The sequence below is a fragment of the Planococcus citri genome, chromosome 1 (assembly GCF_950023065.1).
Source record: "Planococcus citri chromosome 1, ihPlaCitr1.1, whole genome shotgun sequence".
Taxonomy (NCBI): domain Eukaryota; kingdom Metazoa; phylum Arthropoda; class Insecta; order Hemiptera; family Pseudococcidae; genus Planococcus; species Planococcus citri.
In genome coordinates this window covers 54,875,003-54,902,498 of record NC_088677.1, presented here as the reverse complement: position 1 = coordinate 54,902,498, position 27,496 = coordinate 54,875,003, and the positions used below count along the sequence as shown (strand labels likewise).

The following is a 27,496-nucleotide window of genomic DNA, read 5'->3' as shown; positions in this document are numbered from 1 at the left end:
GGAAGCCTAAACACTTGAAAAAAAATTTGAGGAATCGGTGTTGTCAAAATTTTTCCTTCTATCGAAAAAAGCAAGATCGCTGTGCAATACGCCGTGTAATTAAAAATTTTGCGATTTATCGCACCATTTCTTGATGATTGTTGGTCTTAATTCGATTACGCTGTAATAATCATTCATCATGGGTCGTATGCACGCACCTGGGTAAGTGAATCTTTCATTTCTTCTACGTCTTTTCATCCACGTGTATTGGTTGTCAAAACTTCATTTTGTAATTATAAATTAGCATTCAATCTTCAATCATTGTTAATTACAGTAGAAGACGTACTGAACCGAAGATTTAATATCTTGGATATAGTCTATTCTGTTAATTTCACCCTTCTTCTCTACTCTAATCATACGTATTCAATTTACAGAAAAGGTATTTCCAAATCTGCCCTTCCATACCGCAGAAGCGTACCTACTTGGTTGAAGTTAGCTCCCGACGATGTGAAAGATCATATTTTTAAATTATCCAAGAAAGGATTCACTCCATCACAAATCGGTATGTCATCGTGTATTATGTTTTATCTGTCGTACTTGGTTTATATGATTTATCATTTTTGTTCGTGTTTCACAGGTGTTATACTCCGAGATTCATACGGAGTAGCCCAAGTTCGATTCGTTACTGGAAATAAAATTTTACGGATAATGAAGTCCATCGGTTTAGCTCCAGCCTTACCCGAAGATTTGTACCATTTAATCAAGAAAGCTGTCGCTATTCGTAAGCATTTAGAACGTAACAGGTACGTACGCTTCGATAGCTCAATCACATCTTCTTTATCGTTTGTTTAATTGTTTCTAATTTACAGGAAAGACAAAGATTCGAAGTTCAGATTGATTTTGGTTGAATCTAGAATTCACAGATTAGCTCGTTATTACAAACGTAAATCCAAGATTGCACCGAATTGGAAATACGAATCCAGCACTGCTTCAGCTTTGGTCGCTTAATTTTTCATCCATGTTAAAAACTGTTATAATAAATATCTTTTATTATACTTGACCTTTTTCTACGGTTTTTAAATTCGAATTTCTATACACGTAACAGAGTAAGATCCGATGTGTAATGATAATATTAAACAACATCTCAAGTACATGATCTTTTATTTATATTTTTACAAACATACGTATCTCACATGATAAATTACTACACAGAATGTTATTATATATTATCACTACTGACTTTTTGCCATTTAGCGACAAGCGTCTCTAATCCTTTTTTCTTGAGGCTCAATCCAGAGTCCAATTTCACCTAAATAAGGGAGAAAATAGCATTAATTATCGAAGAGTAAGGATTTGCACACTTTTTACCACTACTCACTTTTTTCTTCTTTTTCACAACTTTTTCTTCGACTCTGGCACTGCTGTTTTCAACAGCGAAGTATTCGGGTTGTGGTGGTCTAGGCTCTTCGAATTTCGCCGCTGGCTGCTCAAAATTATTGGTATGATTGAACGTCGCTTCGATGGAAGCTATGTCGGAATAAAATGAATCTAGTTCATCGTGCAGTTTGACAGGTTTCTCGTCTTCTTCAATTTCCTGAAACAAATATTTATGTACAGTTGTACACGATACCCAAGTTGTATTGCTAAATCCACCTCAGCTAAAGTTTCTCGAGAAATGTTTACTTACCATAGGAGTAACAGTTGTACACTTATCGGAATAATATTCTGGAAAATAAGTTCTACCATCTGCAGTCCCAACAGGAGGTGGAGGCGGTAATGGAGGTGGTGAGGAAGGAGGAGGAGGTGGCGGAGTTGCAGGTTTAGGCGGAGTAGGTGGCAGGGGAGGTAAAACAGAGGCTGGAGAGCGTGAACGAGATCGACCTCTTCTGTACTTCGATTTTGAAGGATATGAGCTAGGCCTATACCTGCCTTCATCTCTTCTTCTCCTATCTATAAAATAGCACATTTAATAATTAGATGAACAGCGTAAATAACAGGGACACTAAAACAAAAAATAAATCATTACCAGAATCACGTCTAGGACTAGGTCTTCTTTTGCGCGAATCTCGATCTCTTTCAGATATAACGGGAGGGGGCGGTGGTACCATATCAGAAATAACTGGAGGAGGAGGTGTTCTAGGTCTTGAGTGACTCGATCTCCTGGAAGATGAACTTTTTCTTGATGACCTGGAACTGGAAGAGCTTCCATTTTTCTCATCGTAATCAGGATAATCCCACTGAATGCTTCCGGTAACTTTATTTCGATAGTAATATCTACCGTACGATCTGCATAAAACAAATGCAAAAAATGGTTTTATAAAATTGTAAATAAAATGTTATCAACATTTTTCATATAAAATTTTGAATTTAAAAAAAGGTGTAATATTCAATTCGTAAATTTTATATGTTTCAACAATCTTAAATAATTTTAATAATATTTTCCGATAGATGAACGAATAAAAATCATTCATGTTAGTTTGGTCTTTCCACTAGAAAACCTTCGTGATCATTTTATCGATGAATTCGAAAAAAAAAAACTAACAAGAATGATAAGTAATTCGACAAAATAATCTACAAGGCGATAACGTATACATTCATAAATTGTAGTACAAATGAAAACGTAACAATTTATTAGGTTCATAATGTGATCAACACCTTTAAAATTATATTCGGTAGCTTCGGTATAAAATCATTCGTCTCGGCAAATCTTCCAAATCAAATTACATTCGTGCGCGAAATTCTTCATTTTGAAACACCAACCTGAGCTTAAAGATCAAAGTATACGTGTCTTGAGAAAGAACTGCTCCTTTTCACGTAGCAACTGTTATGAATAAAGCGAAAAGAAAGTTTAAAATATCGCACTTACCTGAAGGTATGCTCGAGTAACTTTTTTAAATTTGGACCAAATCACGCATACGTAAACATGACGTTTGATATTTCATGTAGGCCTCATTTTTTAATTTTTTTAAATTAACGGCGTTGAGGAAGCCAGTTTAGTTGTTGGTATAAGTAGGTAAACATATCTTCATGAAATATGTAAATACGATGATGCGCCTTTCAATTACACACAATAATTTTCTGCAATTTAATTACTTAGACGACTGAACGACGTCATTGGTTCTCGCAGTGCAACGAAATCATCGCACAGGACCTCGGTCATCAAAATAAATTGCATAGATTTTACTCAATTCCTTTGATAATTTTCACATTTTTCATTTCATCTCTCACTTATAGTTGGGAAAGGAATTAAGTTCTCTACTCTGCAGTTTGGGTAGCTTAAAACCACCTATTTAACATTGGATACAGTAGGTACATAATATATATCTAATTTGTACAATAAATATGAAGAACTTTTATCCTTGGCTTTGCATAAGACAAACCAAATTTTTAAAATTTAACAAAATTGAGGATAGTGAATTTGAGCGATGTAACCACGAAGACTCAAATTTCCCCTCGTATTTGCTCCCTAGTGGTGTCCATACTAAAACAAAAATTGGTTTGTTACCACGAAGACTCGACTTCTTCTCGGTATTTTCCCCCTTTAGTAGAGTTCTAGACTAAAACAAAAATATCGATCATAGTTTAGATTTCGTTCCACGATTACTGAAAACCATTTTTCCAAAGTTACATTTTTTCCCTCCCCCCTCCCCCTTTCAGAACATTGAATCGAAGTATTTTCAATTGAAATTAATATTGAAGAATTGAGTATTTCAATTCTTAAATCATAACTATTTCAATCAGCAATTCAAAAAAATATCCGTAATTTAAAATAGCAGTTATTATCCCAACGAGTTGGCTGTGGCTACAACTGATTTGAAAATATCGATTTGTATTAGTTTGTGTAAATCTGATAATAAATAAGTTTGTACCTATCCCATTCGCAAAGCCATCCTTTCGGAGCTGCAGCTTCTTCGAAGAATTTCAATTGAACTAAAGAGGCATCCAGCCAATCTGATAAATATTTTATAGCTAATGCTCCGCTTTGCCAGGCGCCGACCAAAGTCTGAAACATATCATCAATGGATATAAATAGGAATTTCAGTTACTCCAACTTGGTTACACTTTAATACCTACTTCAATTTGAATAGCCATCACTTGGACAGAAGATACTGCACTTTTCGCTTCACTCAGGTATTTTAACTTTTCCATGATTATTTGAGTTAAATCGGTCATTTTCTGTTCTTCATTTTCATTTTTCGTATCCAATACTTCATCTAGGTGAAACAACCAATTAGTAATTAGGAATTAGCAGATGAAATATAAATGAAACGGATTATATAATCAAAAAAATTTACCTATATCGATATCATTGAATTTCTGATCGTTGGTATCCTGTTTACTTTCACTTTTGCTTTTATCGTCATCTTTCTTCGCAGCATCCTTATCAGTTTCTTTGATTTCGGGTCTATTCAGTTCAGATTGTAAAAATTCTTCGCATTTAGACCATAAGGAGTTATTTTTGGCATCGTCGGCTTTTTTAGTATCGTCTTTTTTCTGTTTCGGATGATACACAATGAACGAAGTTTGAAAATCAAATTTTCCGTCGTTGGAAAAATCGCTTTTCATAACTTTCAAATCACTCCGCTTGGTAATGATTTCTTCGGTCTTTGTGCCAAGACCTACAGTTTTCTTATCCTCGTTTAAATTGAAATAATTAGCTTTAGGAGCGGACTTCTTCAATTCGAGATCTTCGATGACTGATGAACCAGCGGATGGTTCGTCATTTAGTTCTTGAAGTCCGTTTTTTTCAAGTAATGAGTCTTCTGGGTCATCTATGATGATATCTTTAGCGTCATTTTCAGAAACTGAAATCACACAAATAAAGTTAGACACGTACAGTATTTGAAACTGAAAAAAATCAGTTTTTTATAGGTCAGCTACTTCGATAATTTCACGTTTAAAAACGTAAATTTCGAGGCCAAAAAATGTATCATGCATAGAATATCAATGCACACATTTATTTTTTTGTGCAAAACAGAACTCCATAACAGAGCAAAAGGAAAAAACCGATGGAGTAAGCTTCACTAAAAATACATCATCAATACGAAACATTCACCTTGAGTCTGTAGCTTTTGTTGCTCTTCTAATTTCTGCACTTCTTCCGCAGGTTTCAGACCATCTTCGGTTTCAACAAAGTTAGTAGCTCGAGCTTTCGCTGTTAATAAACTGGTACGTATAAGTTCTTTAGCTCGCGCTGATAACTTGATTTTCTGAATGTTTTTCATTTTACTCTTTGGAGCGGCTACGTTTCTCGAAGGAACTTTAAATTCAAATTGAGGCTCTTCTTTTTTCGCATAGTTCAAAATTGGGAATAGCGGCTTCGGAGGCGGAGCATCACTAGATTTATTCCCTGCAGATGAAAAATTATGATAATAAACAAGTTCAGTAAAAAATCTACGTGTAATGCATACCGCGATGGATTACCTTTATTGGAAACATCTAAAGGTTCAGGTTCATTGTTTACTTCAGCGCTAGCTTGCACACTATCAGCAGGAATTTCTTTCTCAATTTCAGCGATTATGTCTTCGGCAGTTTTTGAATTATCAAATACGCTCAATATTTCTCTAGGCACTTCTCCTCCCAACTGTTTCAAAAGCATAGCTTTTTTACGCAGTCTACTAATTATTACGTCATCTAATTCTTCATCATTCTCATCTTCGTCTTCATCGGAGCTGTCGTTGTGAGAATTTTTTACCATTGGTTTAGGAGAGCTCTGCAAATTCAACGCAGTGTAGATAATATTTGCTAAACAGAATACAACGAATTCCTTCAAGAAATACGTACTTCTTTACGGCGTAACCAAGGATATACAGTTTCGTTTGGTTTATTAGTTTTGTTATCAGAGGTACCTTCATTTGGTTTAGAGTGCGTTGACAGATCGTTTTGAAGAAAGGCGCAGTTGGTATTGCTTCCACTTGGGATAATTGAATTGGTAACTGGAGAGATGAACTCGCGATTGTGTGATGGCTGATTGATTTTATTGCTTAAAACAGACTTATTCTCGAGTTTTTCCATATTCCGATGGGATTTTTTACTGAAATGGCTTTGCTCTGATTCACTTTCGTCTTCTGACGTAGCGCCGTAAGCAGAAATCAATTCGATTTTCCTATGAAAATGTTAGGTAAGAAAGTTTTCAATTATAGGAAAATTATTATACCGTATAACTTACTCTTCTTTAACACTCGTATCTGAGTCACTGGTATAATTGAATTCATTCGCCAAGATATTAGTTTTACCAGAATTCTGCTGTATTTCTGAAACTGATAGAGATGAAAGTTAATTCAGATTGATCTTTTTGAAAGATTTCAGATAAATGTTTGCGGTAATAGTTCATTACGTTCTTCGAATCTAGCATTATTCCTAGTTTTCCATTGCTGAAGTTGAGTTTGGTATGCCAAGTAATCGGCAGGAACTTCCCATGTAACTTGATTCGTTTCTACATTCCAGTAATAAGAATACCCCGTATTTTCATCAACACACGCTTGCCAAGCTGCAATCATCAATCAAACATATTCAAAAGAAATTAACGATAGTTTGGAATATTACATAAAATAGAAATTCATAAAAACTTACGAGTGGTTGGCTTCTCAAGTAAACCGGAATCGGCGGTTCGATAAGATGGATTAGCTCCAAAGATGTTTGCATTCTATTTTAAAAGAACAGAAATTAATACATAATATTTAAGTGATTTGAAATAATTTGTTCAACTAACACTTTCGGCATCGCTGTCTTCACTGTAACATACTAGCGATGAAATTCCTGGAGTATTTTTCGATGAGTGAGATGAAGAGTCTGTAACGAATATGCATTGAAATTTACTGAAAACCATATCGATAATGAAACGAGTGAAAATGTGAAGCATTACCCTTGGAGCTTTGAAATTCCAAAATAGGTTTTCTTCTTTTCATCGTTAAACTTGAAGTATGGAAGAAGTAAGAGTGATAATTGATTCATCAATTTTCGATCATTCACATGATACAGTCAGCTCATTATCCGCGTAGCATTTTTTTTTACAAAATCAACTTACTATAAACCGAATCTTGATAAGGATATCAAAGTTTTTGTTTAGGATCACCATGCATTAATTTACAAACTGCATTTCAGGTTCAAATTGAGAAACTAAACTACTTATATCAAACAAGCATAAAACTTCTAACTATAAAACAATTATTGCTCGGATCAATAAATACTTGAGATCAGAGATTTTCAAAAAAAAAGATGTGATAAATCAAAATCCTGAAACTCGTAACAAACTAAACTCCAAATAATTTGCAATCAAATGATTGGCCAAGTCCGAATTCTGTCCGATCCGCTCTACACAAACAACACCATTATCATTATCCATTCTTTTTGAAACAGGAAATAGGCAACATTGATCCGTAATTCAATTTGGAGGCTGAAGTAGGAGGTAGACCTACGACACACGTGTACCTCTAGTACGGTTATTGACCGGATACGGACGTTAATAACCACGAGGAGGATACACTGAGCTTTGTTATACATTGTATACATACGTTATTATGTATCATGTCGTTGTAATGAAATGGTTAAAATGTTCGTTGCGTTATGATGCAATCTTTGCAATCCACAGAACGCTAGAAAACTGTTAGTCGGTCGTGGTACCTCAAATTTGGCTCGTTTCTACAGTGACGAAGGGTATAAAATCGAAACAAGTGAGTAACGATTTCATCTCATTCGTTTCATATCATACTACATAAATTATGTCATTTCCATTGCCGATTCATTTTGATTTTGAATATTCCTGCGCCGTTGATTTGCGTTATAACGGTGAAATGTTCACGAATTCATCTGAAACTGGCGACGCGACGCGAGGTACGGCTTAGTATTACGTGTTCCATTTCTCTGTTCACGTAATTTTGGTTTAGGAACGAGAGTCGTGAATTTTATGGTTAATTCCGTGTTCTGAAAGAAGGTATCTAGAAGTATTGTAAGTTTATGGGAAATCCATAGACTCGTGCATTCTGTCAGCTCTACTTCGCGCGTTTCTGGCCCTTTTTTCGAAAGCTGCATTTCTCAAGTTTCCGTAGGTTTTCGTTATGCGTCAGTTACCTATGAAACATTCGGCTGTGTCATTCGAACATTTCACGTGAAGTGGAAGTACGGAGCAATTGAAAAATATCGTATCGAAGGCACCTCCGAAGCTGAAATTTGTTCATCGGTGATTGGCTAGTAATTTGTTTACCCGACTTTCGATCGTACGTGGAACATTATCGTCGAGATAATGAACTAAGCAAACGTTACTTATCTTGTTATACAAATTACAAATGTAGGTATACGTAATGATGCGTGATGATTTGTTTGTTGCTAGGTACCATGGATAAATCGAATTGCGGTCCTGCGGAATCTGAAAAATGTGACCGGAACGCTTGTATGGATTCTGCTGATGGTAACCTCGATTTGAGGTACAGAAATACGATGGCAGCGTCGTCTCAAAATCAACAAAGTGGTCGCTTACCCGATAAACTAGAGGTAAGCGTGTTTATTCTCGAGTATTCGAACATTCAGCGCTCACCGACGACGAATCGGCGAATCTTTGGTTATAGTCATTCGTCGACAGTTGCGTAGATTAGGAAAGCGATTCGTTGGTTTGTATTCTGCGAATTAGCGTTATCGGATCTGTTCCTCAGTCTCAGTTAGAAGTATATCGAGGTAGACTTCCGAGGGATCTCGTTTTTTGGAAAAAAATAGTCGTTAATTTACGGCGTCGACGCTATTTTCTGTTAATTTGGTAACGTTATTTTCTGCTACGCTGTTGAACGATCGGCTGAAGGTATGATTTAACATTTCTAGGAAAATTTAGAAACCGAAAACGGAATTAACGAAAGAAGCGAAGAATTCAACGAATTTCGCGATTCTACTTCGAAGGGAAATGTTGATTTCAAACCGGAATTGCCACGTACTGCCGAGGTAATGAGATTACATGCTCACCTCGATTTAGACCAAAATTCAATCGTTTCGGTTCCATATCCTCCATCTGCAAGTCAGATAAAAGACTCCAACGCTACTTCGGAACCGTCTGTCGTCAATCAGCTGCTCGATATAGATGACAGCTGCAGCAACGATGCTGCATCAACTCGGGATCGCAGCGAGTCATCTGCGTCGATTAGTTCGGACGATAATTTTGAAACTATCTCCATCGATATGGATTGGGATATATTGAACGCTGATGAGACTAAAACAACGTCTACGGTTTGTATTACTCGTGCTTTGTTAATTTGACAACTTGAACGAATATTTCGATGCTGATTTAGTACGTTGGTGTATTTTCAGACTTGCTCGGTGGCAGATAGCCAAAATACAAAGAAAGAGCTCGAGCTCGCTTGTAGCGAAATTACTCCGAGAACTAACGATGATTATTCGGTGAGTATCAATGTTTCTTAAACTTAAAATCATTCAACAATTTTCGAGCAGTTTTCTTAAAATTTCTCAAATTTTCATGACGTTATGGTAATTTTTATAATCTGTTCGATAATTTTAATGATAATTTGATAAGCTTTCAAAATATTTTATCAATTTGTGGTAATTTTTAACGTCTAGAGTTTGTTTGATCTCATTTTGAGATACATTTTATCATCTCCATCTCTTCGGAAAAAATAGTCTTTTTGCAAAAATTGTAAATTATCTTCTCACGTTGAAACATTTGAAAACTTTTTTGAATTTATTTTCTTCTTTTTTTAGTTCTGATTTTTTTTCTTGTAAGTTCCGTTTGAAAATGGAAAAATGCTGAATTTAATTTTCTGACACACCCCCGCCCCCTCCTCTCGGCTCTTTGAATTGAAACATTAGAAAATGAAATTCTGCCAACAATTCCGGTTTTTCCCCCCTTTTTTTTTTGGAACCTAACTTTTTTTTCTTCCGATTTTTGGGTACGTATTTGTCATTATGTTTGAAATTTTTCAGAAAATGACGCGTATAGCGAAAAAGAACGAATCTACAGTCTGCTTAGTTGATGATTATACGCGAACCTCGGATCACCCGCGAATTGTAACGAATGCGACCAGCGCAACAACCGGTAAACAGTTCCTGAAGAAGATCGCCGATCGGTATAACTTTGAGCCGGATTCATTTCGACTAGTTTTTAAAGTGCGTGTCATTTTTTATATAAGACTGAAAATTTCGAAATATTCTCCGATTAATTTAATATTGTTCTTCCTAGGGAATTATTGATACAAATACCGATAAAACGCTCGAAGAAGTAGGGATTGATTTTGGAAAAGGCAGCAGTAATTCATTTATTGTCGAAGGATTAAAAGGCCAAAAACCCAAGATAGCGTTGAAGCGCGAACTTGTTGCGCCTGCTGGTCTGGAGGAGCCGTCGATCGAACCTCTTTCCGGCGTCGGTGAGCTTGATAACTGCCTTAAAAATACCTCGATTTTTTCATCGCATGTTCGTTATTTTGTAATTTTTCTATCATGTTCAGAGTATCAAAATGAAGCTATGACCTGCGCGTTAAATTGTCTGCTCCAAGTATTTTTCTTGACGCCGGAGCTGCGCAACGGACTGTACAATTGTAAATTTGTTTCGACTGACGGTATGGATGTGTCCAAATTATTCGCGTACCAGTTGCGAAAAGTATTTGGTTTATTACAAGTAAGTAGTGATGCCATATTTTTGTCCTGGTTTCGACGATAACGAAAAGTTTATCGATTTTTTTCTCTGTTTACAGACGTCTTCTCGCGATTCAGTAGATAGCTCGGAATTGACCCGAACTTTGACATGGGTTTCTAATAAAGAAATTGGTATTCAAGATCTTTACAACTGTATATTGAACAAGTTGACCGAGGAATTGAAAGATAGCGAACACGCTGATCTAATGAACGGACTATATCAGGGTAAAGTAATTGATCATATAATTGCGTATTTGTGCCCTCACTAGACTTTGATTTTAATTTTTTTTTCGTACAACAGGAGAATATAAAAATACCATTAAATGCTCGAATTGTGATGTGACGAATAGTCGCGAATACAGTTTTTTCGATATTTCATTGCCAGTTCGAGCATCCGAAAGCAGCGCGTCGTGTTACAGTAGTGTCGTAAGTCAGAACTAAAATATTTTTGTGTAGACCTATTTTAGGCTAATTAATTTCGATACGGTTAATTTTACAGGAAAACGCTCTCCGAGCTTTTATCCAACCAAAAGAGCTGGATGATCAACAATGCTCAAATTGTTTGAAAACTAGCGGTGCCTCACGAACCACCGAATTCGTAAAATTCCCTCCCTTGTTATGTCTGCATCTTATGAGATTAGCATCTGACGACGCTTGTGGTGACGATAGTGAGCAGAACAAATTAAGTAAAAGGTGACTCATTTAGATCATTCGAGAATTAATCTAGTATTATTGCAATCTCCATATAAATACTTTTTTTTTCTTCACAGAGTTTCAGTTCCGGAAAAGCTGAATTTGAACGAAATCATCGTTATAAATCGAAGTGAAAGCAAGCCCGACGATAGCAGTCCGGCTGATAAAGGCTCTGCTGAAGAAGCCGCCGCCGACGACATGTTCGAATTATTTGCAATAATGGGGGATGCTGTTATCGCCGGTCATTATCACGTGACCATAAGAGACGTCGATACCAAAAAATGGTATTGCTTCGATGATCAAAGTGTCCGCGAGGTTAGTATCACAATGTTACTAGGTTCTATTGTTAGACTTTTGTATTTTTAATTTTCTGTGTTTGTTTTGTCTCGCATTTTAGGTAAACATATCAGATGTATACGGCGATGGATCTTCCGATTCAAAAGCCCATGTGTTCTTTTATCGGCGAATCGTACAAACAACTGCGTTACAAGATGACTTATCTGTTCGATTACATGTGATGCTTCCTAATCAGTTCAACAATTCTGCTGTTATTTCTAAAGATGTAAGTAGTCACCTTTTTACAAAAAAGTTGAGAAAAAGTCTAATTTTGAATCCAAAAAATTCAGCGTTTCATCTCAATCTCTGGTTTTCATTTCAGGAACTGGACAAGTCCTGTAAATTGTAGACGGTCCGGAAATTCGCTGATCGTCAATCTGCACTAAAACGACCATCCAGTCCGACTACTCACCCCACAAAAAGAATCAAGACGGTTAATCCTTGGTTTCAAGCTCTTCTGAAAGTTGTGGAGGAAGAATGCGCCGAAGAGAGCGTGCAAAATAACTGAAAATGAAAAAATCACGCGTTTTTTTTCGGAACGTCAGCAGTTTACAGTGACATTTAGTCAATATCAACGTTTTTATATTTGAGACACAAGCTAACTTTGTGCAAGTGCCCCGCAGGGATAGAGGTAGTGCTAAGGAACAGCACTACCAGCAATTTGTCGCGTCCACGTCGTGCGGGGTGGTAATTCTACCATCGGCTGGCTTGGAGCTGATGGTAGAAGCTAAAGATGAATTGTTACCATACCCCGAAAAGAACCCTACTTAAAATTCTCAAGTAAGTAATAATTTGTCTTTATATTTAAACCTTTTTCATTTTTTCCCCTTCGCCTACATGTCTCATCTAGACCGTATCCTAAATTCGATCTTAAATTCATTTTGTTTTTCAGAACGAGCAGCTAAAAACAGTCCGTGTCGTAGTCAGTCTGATGCCAAATTGAGGGCAGAATCCACTTCGAATTTAAACGTGTTTTCTCCTAAAAATCAGATAACCATACAGCCGGTTCCTAGTCCACATAAAGGCGGCGCCAATGATCAGGAAACTATGTCGGCAGCTGCTCGTAGAATATTGGATACTTTAGAAAGATATTGCTCTCCGGTAAGTTGGTAATATTTTCGTAGAAAAGCTTCGTTCGAATGAAAATTAATTACGGTGAATTTTTACGCAGATACAAGATGCTAAGCGTATTCCTATGAACGAATCGTCCTCGAAATGCGAAGACGATAGGACGTATACGCCGAGAGGAATCAAAAGGAAATTACCATCGTTATCGCAAATCACCCCTAGTACTACGGATCTTTTACGTATCAAGAGACAAGAAAAAATGCAGGATTCTATTCTGAATGCTCGAGGAGCTCTTTCTAGTGTACCTGAGTCGTCGGCTTCTGTTATCGCAGATTCTGATTCATCTTCCGATTCCGCTGATTTAGATTATACCGTATTCAATGAGTAAGTTGAGGTGTTTTTGTGCTTTTTTGAGTACTTATTCTGTTTTCCGATGTGAGGAAAACTTCGTTGATACAAAATGGTTGTGTAAATTGAGAATTCGTCGTTTGAAATCCAAATTGTGATGCTAATTGAGTATTTTTCGAAATTTTGAGAGTCTACTCTTCTTTTCCGGTTCTATTTCGAATCTGATGTTTTTAATTAAATTGGTTTTTGATTTTATACTCGATAAATTAAGTCGGATCATTTTTCTTACGTCTTTTTTACGATTTATTTCTTCGAGTTTCAACCATCTGTGCTCCTCAAGCTGCTTCAGTATCTCATAAGAGTACCTAGATTTCGTACAAGGTATTAATTTCTCATTTTTTTAAAATTTATTTCATCTTTTTCAGCAATACGAAAAGAAAAGAAGACACTCTACGAAGCATAAAGAAGTTGCCAAATACGTCGATAGACCAGCAACATCATCGGCGACGACTTCGACGGCTACAAAGTCCGGCTCAAATGCGTCGTTGAGTTTGGGCAATCTACCTAAATACGAAATAACCGAAACGTTCACGTTTTCGAAACCGTTAACTTTGGATAATTTCGATGAAGCGGCCACCAAAATGGACGTCGAAAACGAAGACAACGGCGACGCCAAGAAATCAACCGCAGCTCCCGGAGCTGGCGGTGAAACTACCCAAAATCTTTCCAGCGGTTTAGGCTCGAGCTCCGCGACCGTTACTAAATCACCGCTAAGTGCACGAACTAGCACCGGTGGCGAATTCAAGTCTTTCATTTCATCAACTACGTCTCCATCTCGTAATTTGGGCGTTGCTAAAGAAGCTTTTGCGCCTTTTGCTGGTAAATCCGCGATGACGAATCAGCAAATGTCGACTAAATCGAATACTATTAATAATACATCGTCGAGTAAATTTTTTTCTGGCGGGTTGAACTCACCTGGTGGTAAAAGCAGCGCTGCCAGATGGACGTGTAAGAATTGCCTTCTGAATAACACCAGTGACCGATGTTCGAGCTGCTCGAGTTCGCGACCGGAGCAGTCCGAGAAGCAGAATACCAAACCGGAGACGATTACTACCGTCAGTCAATCGGATGATAAATCTATCTTATTCGGTGTACCGAATAAGTCTAGTTTCGGCAACAATAATAATAAACTGATCGCTAATAACGTAGTAGCTGGATCCGGATTTAGTACTTTCAACGATCTTGATCGCAATAAATCGAGCGCCGGAGGCGATCACGTTTTCGGTGCGATCAAATCTACCCCAGCTACCACTACCAAGAATACGTCGAGCGTCGATGGTGCGAAAAAGGCCGAAACGACGTCCGACCAATCGCAGTCGAACGATTTATGGAAGAATTTGAAAAAACCATCGGCCGCCGGAGCGGACGAGCAGTGGAAATGCGGCGTTTGTTGGGTACCGAACAAAAAGACAGACACGAAATGCGCCTGTTGCGGTGAACCGAACAAATCAGCGCCTCAGGATAAGACTGCCGCGAGTGCTCCTAAACCAACGTACTCGTTCGGTATCCCTGCTGCTGCCGCCAGCGGTGACGAAACCAACAAGGGAGTTGGATCGTCGATAAAATTTGGCTCAGATACGACGTCTACGAAACCGGCGACCGGAATTATGTTCGGATTCGGTAACACTAACGCCGTCGTCTCGACAACTTCGAATACCGCTGTTCAGTTTTCATTTGGGAATAATACGACGGCGGCTTCGAGCGCTCAAACCAACCCAACGTCAAGTTCTTCGTTCGGCTTGAAGAGATCAGCTGATGGTTCGACGAGCGGTTTCGGATCATTAACCGGTTCCTCGGCGAGCGACGCGAACGCGACGAGTAAAGTACCGAATGATAAAACGTCGAGTCAAGGTGCCTCCGCCTTGTTCAACGATGCAGCTGCCGCCAACACGACGAATAATAATAAGAAAATCTCGAATCCGTTCGCGGTGAAATTCGGCGAAGCTGCTGTGACCAGCGATAATGGTGGATCTGGTTCGCCTAAACTTACCTTCACGCAGAAGAATGCCACGATTCGAGAAAACGGCGAAGATTTTCAGTCGCCGAGTACGACGGGCTTGTTCAACGATATCACGTCGTCCGGAGGTAATATGAGCAGTCCTATGAAGAAGAAGGCCACTTCAACCGGTGGTTTTCCGTTACCGAGTTCGTTATTTAGCGGTAAAGATGGTGCAGGTTCGGCCGCCACGACGTCTTCTCCTAACACGTCGTTCGGATCAGCCAACGGTGGATTATTCAATAGTAACACTACCAACAACGAGTTCAAGTTACCTTCGGCTGCTGGGTCGTCTTCTGCGTTGACGACGAATAACAGCTCAGCTGCATCGATGTATGATTGGTGTCATTTTACGTCGATTTGATCGGAAAATTGTGATTTTTCAATTTTGCGAAATTTGAGCGTTCTAGTTGAGAATAAACTTACTCCGAATGACCAGAGAACATTTTGATAGTAATTTATTCAATCGCCAGTGATTGAGATTTGTTTCAAAATCAATCTTCTACGATCAAATCGACCTAAAATGATGCTTTTTCAACTAATTTATCGAATTTACTCCGATTATGATACTAATGAAGATTATTTGTTATGTGTTTAGGGGCTTCACGCCGCAAACCGGCAACTTATTCGCTTCAGCTGCTGGCTTTGCTTCACCATCGGCGTCCGTATCGTCAGGTGCTTCTAAATCAAACGACACGCCGAATACAGCGGCGCCCTCATTCGGATCTGCAACGACGACCGGTGGCGCTACGAATTCGCCGATGAGTTTCGCTTCTTCGTTAAACAGCAATCCATTCGGTAGCCTCGTATCCGGCGGCATTAGCAGTCAACCTTCCATGTTCGGAAACGCAGCAGCCGTTACGCTGGGCAAAAAAGATGATAAACCCGTTCTCGCAACCACCGCAGACGGTAACAAGAGCTCTGCTGCCGGTGGCGTTGGCGGATCTCTGTTTCCGTGCGTGAACAACACCAACAACAATAACAACAATGCTACCTCCAACACCGTGTTCGGCGCCGCTTCAGCGTTATCCGCATCGGCTCCGTCCTCCAACTCGATGTTCGGTCATTTCAACAGCATCGGTAACGCCAACTCGACCGACGCGACAATCGCCAAAAGCGCCGCTACCTCGGAATCAGCCGCTGCGACGACCACGCCGTCGTTGAATTTCAACAACACCGCTCCATCCGCCAATACCGCGTTCCGATTCGGCGCTCTGGGCGGTTCAGCGGCCGCCAACACCAATACATCGTCGCAAAACAGCACTCAGCCTGCTAGCGGCGGATTTGCCTTCAACGGACCGCCCAAATTGGAGAACTCGATGATGCCTCCGCCGGCGAAATTCGGTCAAGCAGCTTTCGGCGGAGTTACGTCGAACAGTAACGCAACCACATTCGGCGACGGGCCAGCGTTCAACTTCGGATCAACATCGGCTGCAGCGCAGCCCGAAAATACCAACGCGGTAAGCTTTGCTGCGGTCGTGAAAAGGGAACCGACACAGGATTCGATGCTGAAGCCGGCCGCTGCGTCGACCTTTGGATCTACGGTGTTCGGCGGCGAGGCGGGTATCAAGAAATCAGGCGGATTCAACTTCAGCGCTGGGAATACGATGGCGGCGGCGCCCGCGATGAATAGTTTTTCCGGTTTTGGGCCAACGGTTAACGATAATCAAGTGAGTAGGATTCGAATTGGATTTTAGAGTGGAGTATTCGAAATGGCGTTTTGTCTGAGATGATAAAGGTTCCCTGGACGAAGGAGGTGGGCTTGAACTCGAATTTTTGGCGAGAACCATACAGATTTTGTTGCTCATTTTTGACTGAAATTTGATTTTTTAAAATTTACCAAAAATTAAGAAATTTGCTTTGGCGTCTGAAATTTTGACTTTATTAGTCCGGCATATGACAATAGGAGTAATTGCACCCCCTCCCCCCGCCGATCCTCCGGGACAACTTTTTTCTTAAAGGGGACATCCTAAGGAACATTTTAAAGCAAACTTGCCTGAAAAAAAGTTGGTCTTACTTACAAAATGGCGGCCATTTTGATTCACAGGTCAGCCGAAATCGCAGATTTTGCGTTTCAACATAGGACTTGCACGAAATTTTTCGAACTTTACAGAGGTAGATCGAAAGATCATGCTAAAATTCATCACCTGTCAAAATTTCAAGTGCTAAAGTGCGTTTTTCGATTTTTGGTGAATTTTTGAAAATCCAATTAAGGCCAAAAAGGAGGGTAAAAAATCAAAATTTTACCAAATTAACCAAGAAAGCTGAAATTTGGGATATACCCTATTTTCGACAAGCCAAATCGATTAAAAACGGTTTCAACCCGTTTTGAGCAGTTCTGGAGCCTCCAGCAGATTTTTGAAACTCGAAATTCCCACAAAATTTCATCAAAATGGAGTTGGAAAGCTGGAATTGATTCTGCAAACTAATTTCAATACGCTACGAAGTCAACTGCAGGGAGATTTCAAGTCGTTTTGGAGCATCCAGCGATTTTTTGAAAATTACTGGAGCCTCCAGTAGATTTTTGAAACTTTAAATTTCCTACAAATGTCATCAAACGGAGATGGAAAGTCAAAATTCTTTGTGCAAACTAATTTTAATACGCTACGAAGTCGTCTGCTGGTGGATTTCAAGTCGTTTTGGAGCCTCCAGCCACTTTTTGAAAGGTTGTATGACGTTTTTTTGGAAAATTGAAATTTCCTAAAAGTATTTCCAAGAAGTAGCTGGAAGCTTCAAAACCATTTAAAATCATTTGAAACCATCCATGCAGTCGACTTAGTATCCTATTGAAATTAGTTTGCGAAGGAAATTTCAGCGTGCCATCTTCATTTGGTAGAATGTTGCGAGAATTTCAAGTTTCAAAAATCTACTGGAGGCTCCAGGAATTTCAAAAATCTACTGGAGGCTCCAGGAATTTCAAAAAGTCGCCGGAGGCTCCAAAATGACTTGAAATTCACCTGTAGTCGACTTCATATCGTATTGAAATTTATTTTTCAAACTTTACAGAGGTAGATCGAAAGATCATGCTAAAATTCATCACCTGTCAAAATTTCAAGTGCTAAAGTGCGTTTTTTGATTTTTGGTGAACTTTTGAAAACCCAATTTAGGCCAAAAATGAGGGAAAAAATCAAAATTTTACCAAATTGACCAAGAGAGCTGAAATTTAGGATATACTCCATTTTCGACATGCCAAATCGATTGGAAACGGTTTCAACCCGTTTTGAGCAGTTCTGGAGCCTCCAGCAGATTTTTGAAACTCGAAATTCCCACAAAATTCCATCAAATTTGGAGTTGTAAAGCTAAAATTTATTCTAAAAACTAATTTCAATACGCTACGAAGTACTGCAGGTAAATTTCAAGTCGTTTTGGAGCCTCCAGCAACCTTTTGACAATTCCTGAAGCCTCCAGCAGATTTTTGAAACTTTAAATTTTCACAAAATTTCATCAAATGGAGATGGAAAGCTGAAATTTACTCTACATTCCAATTTTAACTACCTCTGAAGACGACTTCAGGTGGGTTGAAGTCATTTTAGGGTCCAGCGACTTTTTTGAAAATTACTGGAGCCTCCAGAAGATTTTTGAAACTTGTAATTTCCCCAACATTAATCTATCAAATGGAGTTGGCAAGCTGAAATTCACTTCGCAGACTACATGGTGGTTTCAACTAGTTTTGAAGCTTCCAGCTACTGTTGGGAAATTTCAATTTTCCAAAAAAACGCCATGCAACCTTTCAAAAAGCCGCTGAAGGCTCCGAAACGACTTGAAATTCACCTGAAGTACTTCGTAGCGTATTGAAATTTGTTTTTAGAATAAATTTTAACTTGACAACTCCAATTTGATGGAATTTTGTGGGAATTTCGAGTTTCAAAAATCTGCTGGAGGCTCCAGATCTGCTCAAAACGGGTTTAAACCGTTTCCAATCGATTTGGCGTGTCGAAAATAGAGTATATCCTAAATTTCAGCTTTCTTGGTCAATTTGGTAAAATTTTGATTTTTTCCCTCATTTTTGGCCTAAATTGGGTTTTCAAAAGTTCACCAAAAATCGAAAAACGCACTTTAGCACTTGAAATTTTGACAGGTGATGAATTTTAGCATGATCTTTCGATCTACCTTTGTAAAGTTTGAAAAATTTCGTGTCCAGGAGGATCGGGGGGGGGGGGTGCAATTACTCCTATTGTCATATGCCGGACTATTAGATTCATCTTTGGCCGGTTCATAAAATTCTGCGCGAGTTGGGATACCTCCCTTGTTGAAAATGATATTATGTTCTGTTCAGGAATATTTTACCAATGTACTGACGTGTTTTGATTTCCAGGACCAGAATCGTTTGAACAATTCTAACGCGCCCGCTTCGAGTCCGTTCGTATTCGGCATCGGAAATCTAACCGTACCTCAATCCTTCAACTTTAATCCTAACCCCAGCACGAATTCTATAACATCGTTTACGTAAGTATTTGTACTCGATATATTCGATTTTAATCGTCGCACGAATGCGAATTTCGAAGGCTTTCATTTCACGTACATTTTGTTGACCTGTTTTTGGAATAATTACAGCGCTGCTCCTCAACCGGCCAGTGCAAGCTTGCCTAGAAAAATCAAGAAAGCAGTTCGCCGAACGAATAATAATAAATAGAAAAAGCGACGCCAATTGGAAGGCCGTTTACGTTTCATCCGGAATATAGCTGTGCAGATATTTGCGCAGCAGGTGTGACCGTAATTTTTTATTTGTTTTTAATTATCGTGGACAGTATCTGAGAGACTGGTTGGTTTTTAGTTTTTATTGATTCGTCTTTTGTTTGGTGTGCTCGCGAGCCCCTGAAAATAGAGCTTGAATTTTTTTGGAAGCTGCTTCGTGTACGGTCAAGAATTGTGATGGTGGTCGGATTACTACGTGTTGACTTTTTTCTTCACACTTTGTAATGGAATTATTTTGAGTTAGCGGTTGATCGATCGATATATACGTTAATATTATTTTAAAATAGCGGTGAATTTTTTTCTCTTTTAAATTAACTACTATGATGACTATCGGTGAAGCGGTGTTTTTGTTTTTTTTTTCTTTCAGCAATCTTGTTTTTTTTTCCTTCTTTGTTCAGTCGCAAACGTAATTTTCTCGTTTTTGCTCGTGTCTTTGGGTTGGTAAAGTTGTGAAAAAATTTCGTCGGACGAAAGTTGTCGCCAGCTTTTTTATGATCGATTCGGTATTTTGCGAAGGAGATTGCACGCCCACCACCCTTGTACATATCTCTTATCCGTAATGTTAAAACATTTTTTACAAAGACTAATGCATTTGTAGCCGCCGAAAAAAAGGGTAATCGTAAAGACAGGATGATTAAATCTTATCCGAGACTTTTAGTGTAGGCAATTCTGGCCGAAATTAAATTCTTTATCGAGTAAAACTGTATCGAAAATTGTGTTCGAAATGATCGTAATCGTAATCGAATTCGATGTGAATTTTTTTAACGAATAATAAATTTTGACTATTCGTTTTTTTTTTAAGAATTTTGAATTTGAAAATTTGTGATTTTTTGTTTTTATTTTCGTCGAAATTTCGAATCGAAGGAATGAAACCGAGTTTTCATTCTTTCCATTGTCTACACTGATTTGAATTTATTAAACGTTCGTTACTGCAGCTTATTCGGGTAATTTTTAACTTGGCGTAAGCGTATTTAAAACGGGAGATAAAATTGTATTTTTTCATTTTACGTTCGATGATGAGTTGTAATTTGAGAATTTAAAAAAAAGTTAAACGAAGACTTACTCTTTATTTTTTTTGTTTGTTTTACGTTAGCTAATCTTGTTGTGTTTCGCTTTTGTACGATAAATTTACATTATTGTATTTTTACGACGATTATTTTTATTATTTATTATTACGATTTATTTTTTTTTTTTGCAATATGTTTTTCTTGTATACGTCGTTATTGGAGAAAAATTTGTGTATATGAAATTTTTAATTATGTAAGAAACTATATAATTTTGATTTTATTATTTTACTTTTTTTTTTTTTTTTTGCTATATATTGTTGATGATATGAAGGCCTGACCCATGGAATTTTAATTATGTACCGATTGTTGTATTCGATTATTTATATTTTTTCCGTTGTACTATTTCGGCCACTCGTTGAGTAAACAAAATTGTGACGTTGAAAAAAAAACGTGGACGATGTGTTTCCTTTTTTTTTTGATTTGTTTAGAATTTTGTATATATTATAAATCGATGTTCCCACTGTATTTCTCTGTTTCGTAGTCGTCAACACGCGTTATCAAAATACCTTTACGAAAATTATTGATTTTTTTTTGATTTTGAAACGTGTTAACAGTTATGTTTTTTAGAATGTACCTATTTTAGAGTTGTTTATTATTCTTTATACATATATTATATATATATATACTGTCTTATAGTACATTGCGAGATCCGACATATACACAGGCATTGCGAGATCCGACCCAAAAAATTTCGAAAAATGCTAAAAACTCAAATAATAACCCTACAACTTCGTTCGAACGCACGTTCCAGTGTGTAAACAGTGCCTTTCTATGCATTGCCGCCATCAATTTCGCGATCCGCATAAACCGAGATCCACCAACGGCCTAAACCTGATTTGGGGGTGGATCTCGCAAGATGCGTCGTTTATCTATTTTCAAAAATTGTATATAAGTATAAAAATAGTTGACAAAACGAGATCCGGCTGAAAATGGGTGTACAGGGTCCCCCGGATCTCGCGAGTACCATGGCATATGAGAGAACTTGCGAGATCCGGCAAAAGGATCTCAGGATCTCGCAATGCCGGATTTTATATAAAACGGATCTCGTAATGTATGGTTTTTACATGTATATATAACACACGCATTATATATATGAAATAATACTTTTTTAAAGTGATTTTTTTTTTAATTTTCTTTTTTGTTATGTAAGAGAAAAAATGCTGTGATATTCGTGTGGGACAGGCCTCCGTGGGATGCCCAAACCTTCGTTATTTAATAATTATATATTTTATTGTATCATATTTGTAACAAAAATAAATTACGTATTTTTAAAAATATAATTTTTAGAATAAATTGCGTCTAGAGTTGATTTTTTGACTGTTATATCGCTGATTTTGATACCTCGTAAGATTTTTGAATTTTTATTTCCCCCCCCCCCCAGAAGCCTTTCAATTTTTCGTCAGAAATAATACCAAATTCGTGCTCAGAGTGTTCGAAAACATATATTTCGACACCTCACATAATTTTTGAACTGATTTAGAATTTTGGCCCCTTTTTTTGTAAGGCAGTTTCAATTTTTCGTCAGAAATAATATCAAATTCGTGCTCAGGAGGTTCGAAAACCTATGCTTGGACACCTCGCACGATTTTTAAACTGATTTCTCGATTTTTGCCCCCCTCTCCTGGAGCCCCTTTCGGGGTTGGGGTTGAAATAATGTCAAATCCGTGTTCAGGGGGTTACGTTGAATTCTCTACCAGATGGAGTTGGTTTGAAAATTGTCTGCGCTATTGAAAAAAAGTTATGAAAGCTCGAAGTTTTAAAACTTTAAAAGAATTTTGTTTCATATGTTCTAAGCCTACCAAACAACGCAGCAATGACCAATACCAATGTGAATTACTAGCTCACTGTCGTCGTCGTCGTCGTAGTCGCGCTCCTTTACAGGAGATAGCGTATATGTCCATCTATATTAGCCGGTCGTAACTTTCATGTGAGCAGAACAGGCATATCCAATATTATTTGAACCTCGATATTTCTTTCTAGAGGTTTTTCTTTTTTTCTTGATGAAATGAAAACTACGAGTACGATGACAGAAGTAATATCCGATAGTACTACCATTTTTTTTGGGTATGTTGTCGCTTACGTTTTACGAATTTAGACGTAGTCTCATTTTCCTCTTCTAACTTCCATGTTTGGAATTCTACAAAATAGAAGAAAAACGATAGCACAGTGATGATTTCGTCAGTTGAATTAACAATATATCAAATATATGAGAATCTTACTTAAATTAATGTATCACTAAATGAGTTGAAACTTGAAAGTAACACATTGTTGCTCCAGTTTAACGTACATTACATTACACAGAGGACATACAATTCGTTTATTTCGTTTTACTTTGACTTTGACTAGAACAAAGTTCGGGAAAATGATTTTGAAACATAAAAATTTCAAACAGAATGTTTGATAGGAAGTTGGAATGCAGTATTTAATTCAATTAAAATTATCATTTTTCTTATTTATTTTTGGATTAAGATGAAAGTTTTGGATATTATGACGAACCAAATTATATTTTCTGGTAGGTAAACAATTTGCCCTACAACGAAAACACGTGACTGACGTAAGAGTATTTTTCTCATAGTCCAGTCATTAAAGACCAATTTTGTCCCATCTACCAGGTACCCCCACAAAAATTTTCAACCCCCTCCCCTCATATTTACCCCTCAAAATGGCGTTTTTGACTTATTTTATGCTTTTTAACTTTTAACTCCGTTAAAAATTGAGGGAGCCAGGAGAAGGCAAGATGAGGGTAGCAAAAAATCTGGCGTCATATTCGCGCTCAGCAGTATGGAATCATGAGAAAACGACATCTCTGAAAATAACTTTTTTATCGAATATTTGAAATAGAAACGTAAGAAAAAATTTCATCGATCATAATATTTAATTTTTCTAAAATGATGAGAAATATTGACAAAATTCAGCCATTCTTAAAATATCAAAGTTTAAGAAATATTAAAAAATATGTATAACAACTAGTAGGTACATCGGTGGATTTAATTTTATGGAGCACAAAAATCTAATTTGTAATATCATATCAGTACCTTACTTAAAAGGTACCTACATCGATAAAATAGTTTACCACATTTCAAATAGAATTAATCTTCCTTAAGAATTCTTGAAGTTCTCTCAACGCTCGTTCATCGGCCATTCACTTAGTTTCAATTTCAGCTGCAATAATACAATTCAAAGCATGATTTTTGAATTCAATCGAAGCGATATTCCAAATTTGTCCGCACAAAGATTTGATACGCGTATCTTTTGTATCACTAAATTTTACAAATAACGTAGCAAATTGATCGCTATTGTACATGTTGCATGTCCGCTGCCAAAATGGCAAAGCGAATTCGCGACAAAGAATTGTTGTAAACATGCTCGCTATCATATGTGTACCATGTAGCGATATAAGGGACTTGAGGAATTCATCGCTCATTCTTGGAAGCCAGTACCTTAACAATACTATTCTTCCGACCGGATTTACATAATTATGAAAACATTCACCAATGCAATGCACTTGGTGATCGAATGTGGTGATATGTTTCCAGAAGAACTCCTTCGCTGATTTCGTGTGTGAAAATCTAACAAACATTGTACGAGGAATACTACCAAAATGAATAGGTATTGCATGAAGCAGCTGATTAGTTGATACAGCAATCCAATACCATAACAATGAAAAATTCACTTTCATGTTTAAACCGTTGATCTGTGCTTTCGTTGCTACTGAAGGCCATAACTCTTTGATTTCATCCTCGAAACAAAATTCACAAGCGAAAGCGAATTTCAGTTCTTCTTCTAATTTATCGCACGTCAACATTTTCTTGGCCATTTCAGTGCAGTTGATGCTTCCATACGAGTCATATATGAAATCATCTAAATAATTGAAAATGTCAACATTGTAGCATTTCATAAAGCCTACAAAGCCATACCGTATTACGGTATCACAATGGTATTTCCAGACGCGAAATTCATCACTAAGTTTACCAGCGTACTGCTCCATTCTCATTCGGATTTTCTCATTTAAAGATGTTGAGGTTGAGGAGTTCACTAACTGTCTATTAATCTCAGTTTTATTCCAAGATATCATTACGTTTCGAAACTTTGAATCAATCGTGATGTGTGCATACATCCCTTTGAAAGACCCATCCAATTTCGCACATTGACGTCTTTGAATGATCGCATCACGCCACGACTTTTGAATGATCGAGCGTATGGTAAGATCTAGTAATGTAGACACCCCACCGCAGAAGTACAATTCCGACGTAGTACTGTATGAGGTTTCCATTTCTCCCGAACACTGTAGAAACGTATATTAGTTATACGACATGAAATCTGGAACACACAAAATTTCAAACGTTGTTTTTATTAAATTAATTTTTTCGGCTATTCTTCCCAAAGAGCACAAATAATTTGAACATACATGTATAAACAAATGTATACACTATGACACGTGGTTTTCAAGTTGATTTCTCAGAAAGAAAACTGCGAAATACAAACAAATTTCTTGTCTTTGGAAAGAAAATCCTGAGGAAAGGAAACATTTAACATATTACTGAAGTATGTAATGAAGATTGAAGGTATCAAAAGAAGTTAAAGCCTAGTTAAAGAAGTAAAGAAGTAGTGATAACTATGTGATAACTGAACTGACAACTGATTAAATAAACATTGGCCAGTGGCCAAGCATGAGCAGAGATGGAACGATTACCGATTATAATCGATTATAGCCGATTATAATCGGCCGATTAAAATAATCGGACAGCATCGATTAATCGGCCGATTAATCGAATCTTGGCGCTACCTATATTGTACTAATATTTCAGGCTTTTTCATTGGTCAATGGTTAAGTTGCAATGGGCCAAGGTACCGATCGTTCCGCATGACGTCATGTTTTGCTGTGTTTGGCCGTCGATTTAATCGACCGATTAATCGCCGTCGATTAATCGATTATTTCCGATTATTTTGAAGAAAATCATCGATGTAGCATCGATTATAATCGATTCCATCTCTGAGCATGAGTCACTAATCAAGCAAAAATTTTCAAGGTCGATTGACACTTTCGCGCTCACTAGGATCGCTACCATCGCCGGCTACTGTGTGACGTATAGAGGGGATCAAATACATTGGTTATACTTCGTTGCTTTATTAGGAAAAGGTCGTAACTACATGAAAGTTAATTTCTCAGAAAACGCATTTTAATTTTTAAAGAGCATTCTATCAAGTACACTTGATAGTTTTAGATGAGGTAAGAGAACATTTGGTTATTGCAATCATTTTCCTGTTAATTTTCAAAATAAACATCCTGGTAGCACTGATTTTTCTTTTTCATTTTTTTTTTTTTATTTGAGGAACTCTGAATTGAAAAAAGTAAAATTCAACAAAGGAACTTTCACCTTAAAAGTCAAGCTTTTTTCATCAAAAGCCCATAAGAAATACATAGGAACGATATCCTTAAGGTGATGAGGTTGATTTTCTGCAATTTATCAGTGAAATTACGTGAAATTATGTGTTTATAATGACTTTTCTTACCAACAAATTACAAAAATCAAAAGAAATAGGTTCAATCTGAGAAACAATATCATTTAGAACCTTTTCATTGTAACGGTTTTGAAAACGTGTATTTAAAACCATTTGTTTTCGGCTATTACGAGAACAATAGTATATTACACAACGAGAGCCGAAAAATCACTTTTTCTCCGAGTTTAGTGAAGTAATTTTTCCTGAACGAGGGTGGAAAGTACTTATTTTTACATCCGAGCTAAAGCTCTTTAATACAAGTATGGAAATAGAGTATGCTCTTAAGAAAGTCATTCGGACCTCCACGTTCCCCAGAGCGCGCTAGCATTCGTGGTACGTGATTGGTCAGTGATATTCTGTGCTCTTAGGTGCTTATCAAAACGGGACTTTTTATCACAAACTTCGGCGATTTCAAATTCGATGTTATATTTCCATTATTTCACATTGAATAAAACTAAATTTACGTATAGAGAATTGCTTTGCGATCGTGCTATCGAGTAAATGTTGTGGTGAATTAAAATAACACTTGCAAAGAACTTTAAATTCATTTAATCGTGCAACTTTGTTTCATCCTTCTAAGCTCACTAAAACACTGTAACTCGAGGTAATATTCATTATTCACAACATATAACGATACTAGAAGTCATATATTAATCAAAAACACTAAAAAAAACACCACAAAATTTACGAAATTAATGAAATATCGTTGAAAATTAATATGAGAATGAAATCGCCGAAGTTTGTGATAAAAAGTCCCGTTTTGAAATGTAAACAACAAGAGCACAGAAATATCAACAGCCAATCAGAATGCGCGACGGTATCGCCCTCTGGGGAACGTGGAAGTCCGAATAGCATTTTACGTATGTGTTACGTACTGCGCATGGCAGGTTGGTGTCGTCACGCGGTGGAGCAACCAAGGGGGTGCAACGTTGTACGTGAACAGCTGATTTGATGCGTGCTCGCGCACTGCGCAGTACGTAAAACTTACGTAAATTCCTATGACTTTCTTAAGAGTATAATCTATTTCCATACTTGTATTAAAGAGCTTTAATCCGAGCGATTCTCGCGAGGTTGGAAAAAGGAAAAGTAGTACTTTTCAGCCCTAGATAGGAAAAAAATATCG

At 37.4% G+C, this 27,496-nt stretch overlaps 4 protein-coding genes and 1 long non-coding RNA gene across 6 annotated transcripts; 3 read left to right on the top strand and 2 right to left on the bottom strand.

The window, feature by feature from the left end:
* The first annotated feature begins 23 nt into the window (after nt 1–23).
* On the top strand, nt 24–1,130 carry RpS13 (ribosomal protein S13). The gene is made up of 4 exons (XM_065346364.1): nt 24–201; nt 414–541; nt 617–782; nt 849–1,130. The coding sequence occupies exons 1-4, from the start codon at nt 179–181 to the stop codon at nt 985–987; spliced, it is 456 nt and encodes a 151-aa protein (XP_065202436.1). The 5' UTR covers nt 24–178; the 3' UTR covers nt 988–1,130.
* LOC135832850 (nuclear receptor corepressor 2-like) lies at nt 1,124–7,395 on the bottom strand. The gene is made up of 15 exons (XM_065346359.1): nt 6,845–7,395; nt 6,692–6,771; nt 6,553–6,625; nt 6,317–6,469; nt 6,149–6,239; nt 5,764–6,085; nt 5,404–5,692; nt 5,036–5,329; nt 4,275–4,784; nt 4,054–4,193; nt 3,849–3,982; nt 2,006–2,265; nt 1,667–1,929; nt 1,358–1,573; nt 1,124–1,288 (listed from the first exon to the last, which is right to left on the bottom strand). The coding sequence occupies exons 1-15, from the start codon at nt 6,885–6,887 to the stop codon at nt 1,199–1,201; spliced, it is 2,958 nt and encodes a 985-aa protein (XP_065202431.1). The 5' UTR covers nt 6,888–7,395; the 3' UTR covers nt 1,124–1,198.
* A 95-nt stretch (nt 7,396–7,490) lies between these two features.
* LOC135832851 (ubiquitin carboxyl-terminal hydrolase 47-like) lies at nt 7,491–12,250 on the top strand. The gene is made up of 13 exons (XM_065346360.1): nt 7,491–7,652; nt 8,309–8,469; nt 8,791–9,189; nt 9,271–9,360; nt 9,901–10,083; nt 10,157–10,340; nt 10,422–10,591; nt 10,668–10,833; nt 10,910–11,034; nt 11,108–11,301; nt 11,379–11,616; nt 11,699–11,863; nt 11,960–12,250. Exons 2-13 carry the CDS (start codon nt 8,314–8,316, stop codon nt 11,984–11,986), a joined length of 2,097 nt encoding a protein of 698 aa, XP_065202432.1. The 5' UTR covers nt 7,491–7,652; nt 8,309–8,313; the 3' UTR covers nt 11,987–12,250.
* Nucleotides 12,251–12,275: 25 nt separating this feature from the next.
* On the top strand, nt 12,276–22,164 carry LOC135832849 (nuclear pore complex protein Nup153-like). 2 transcript variants are annotated; one of them, XR_010556384.1, is made up of 8 exons: nt 12,276–12,417; nt 12,530–12,738; nt 12,809–13,089; nt 13,479–15,442; nt 15,708–16,779; nt 19,425–19,555; nt 19,664–19,814; nt 19,884–22,164. XR_010556384.1 is itself a non-coding variant. In XM_065346358.1 (7 exons), exons 4-7 carry the CDS (start codon nt 13,695–13,697, stop codon nt 19,740–19,742), a joined length of 3,030 nt encoding a protein of 1,009 aa, XP_065202430.1. In that variant the 5' UTR covers nt 12,276–12,417; nt 12,530–12,738; nt 12,809–13,089; nt 13,479–13,694; the 3' UTR covers nt 19,743–22,164. The 2 variants fall into 2 exon arrangements, 1 of the variants encoding a protein (XP_065202430.1); XM_065346358.1 differs by having other exon boundaries at nt 19,664–22,164.
* A 1,563-nt stretch (nt 22,165–23,727) lies between these two features.
* Nucleotides 23,728–26,657, bottom strand: LOC135832848 (uncharacterized). The gene is made up of 2 exons (XR_010556383.1): nt 25,280–26,657; nt 23,728–25,191 (listed from the first exon to the last, which is right to left on the bottom strand). It is a non-coding gene; the product is annotated as an uncharacterized LOC135832848 (long non-coding RNA).
* Between the last annotated feature and the right edge of the window lie 839 nt (nt 26,658–27,496).

Excerpts from the sequence above, each read along its gene's own strand:
- RpS13 (XM_065346364.1), top strand. The coding sequence starts at position 179 with ATGGGTCGTATGCACGCACCTGG. Across the intron at positions 202-413 it reads GGTCGTATGCACGCACCTGG|AAAAGGTATTTCCAAATCTG; the intron begins GTAAGTGAATCT and ends TTCAATTTACAG. Across the intron at positions 542-616 it reads ATTCACTCCATCACAAATCG|GTGTTATACTCCGAGATTCA; the intron begins GTATGTCATCGT and ends CGTGTTTCACAG.
- LOC135832850 (XM_065346359.1), bottom strand. The coding sequence starts at position 6,887 with ATGAAAAGAAGAAAACCTATTTTGGAATTTCAAAGCTCCAAGG. Across the intron at positions 5,330-5,403 it reads TTTAGATGTTTCCAATAAAG|GGAATAAATCTAGTGATGCT; the intron begins GTAATCCATCGC and ends TTTCATCTGCAG. Across the intron at positions 4,194-4,274 it reads ATTCAATGATATCGATATAG|ATGAAGTATTGGATACGAAA; the intron begins GTAAATTTTTTT and ends TGTTTCACCTAG.
- LOC135832851 (XM_065346360.1), top strand. The coding sequence starts at position 8,314 with ATGGATAAATCGAATTGCGGTCCTGCGGAATCTGAAAAATGTGACCGG. Across the intron at positions 10,341-10,421 it reads CGAACCTCTTTCCGGCGTCG|AGTATCAAAATGAAGCTATG; the intron begins GTGAGCTTGATA and ends TATCATGTTCAG. Across the intron at positions 11,302-11,378 it reads CAGAACAAATTAAGTAAAAG|AGTTTCAGTTCCGGAAAAGC; the intron begins GTGACTCATTTA and ends TTTTCTTCACAG.
- LOC135832849 (XM_065346358.1), top strand. The coding sequence starts at position 13,695 with ATGGACGTCGAAAACGAAGACAACGGCGACGCCAAGAAATCAACCGCA. Across the intron at positions 15,443-15,707 it reads AACAGCTCAGCTGCATCGAT|GGGCTTCACGCCGCAAACCG; the intron begins GTATGATTGGTG and ends TTATGTGTTTAG. Across the intron at positions 19,556-19,663 it reads AATTCTATAACATCGTTTAC|CGCTGCTCCTCAACCGGCCA; the intron begins GTAAGTATTTGT and ends GAATAATTACAG.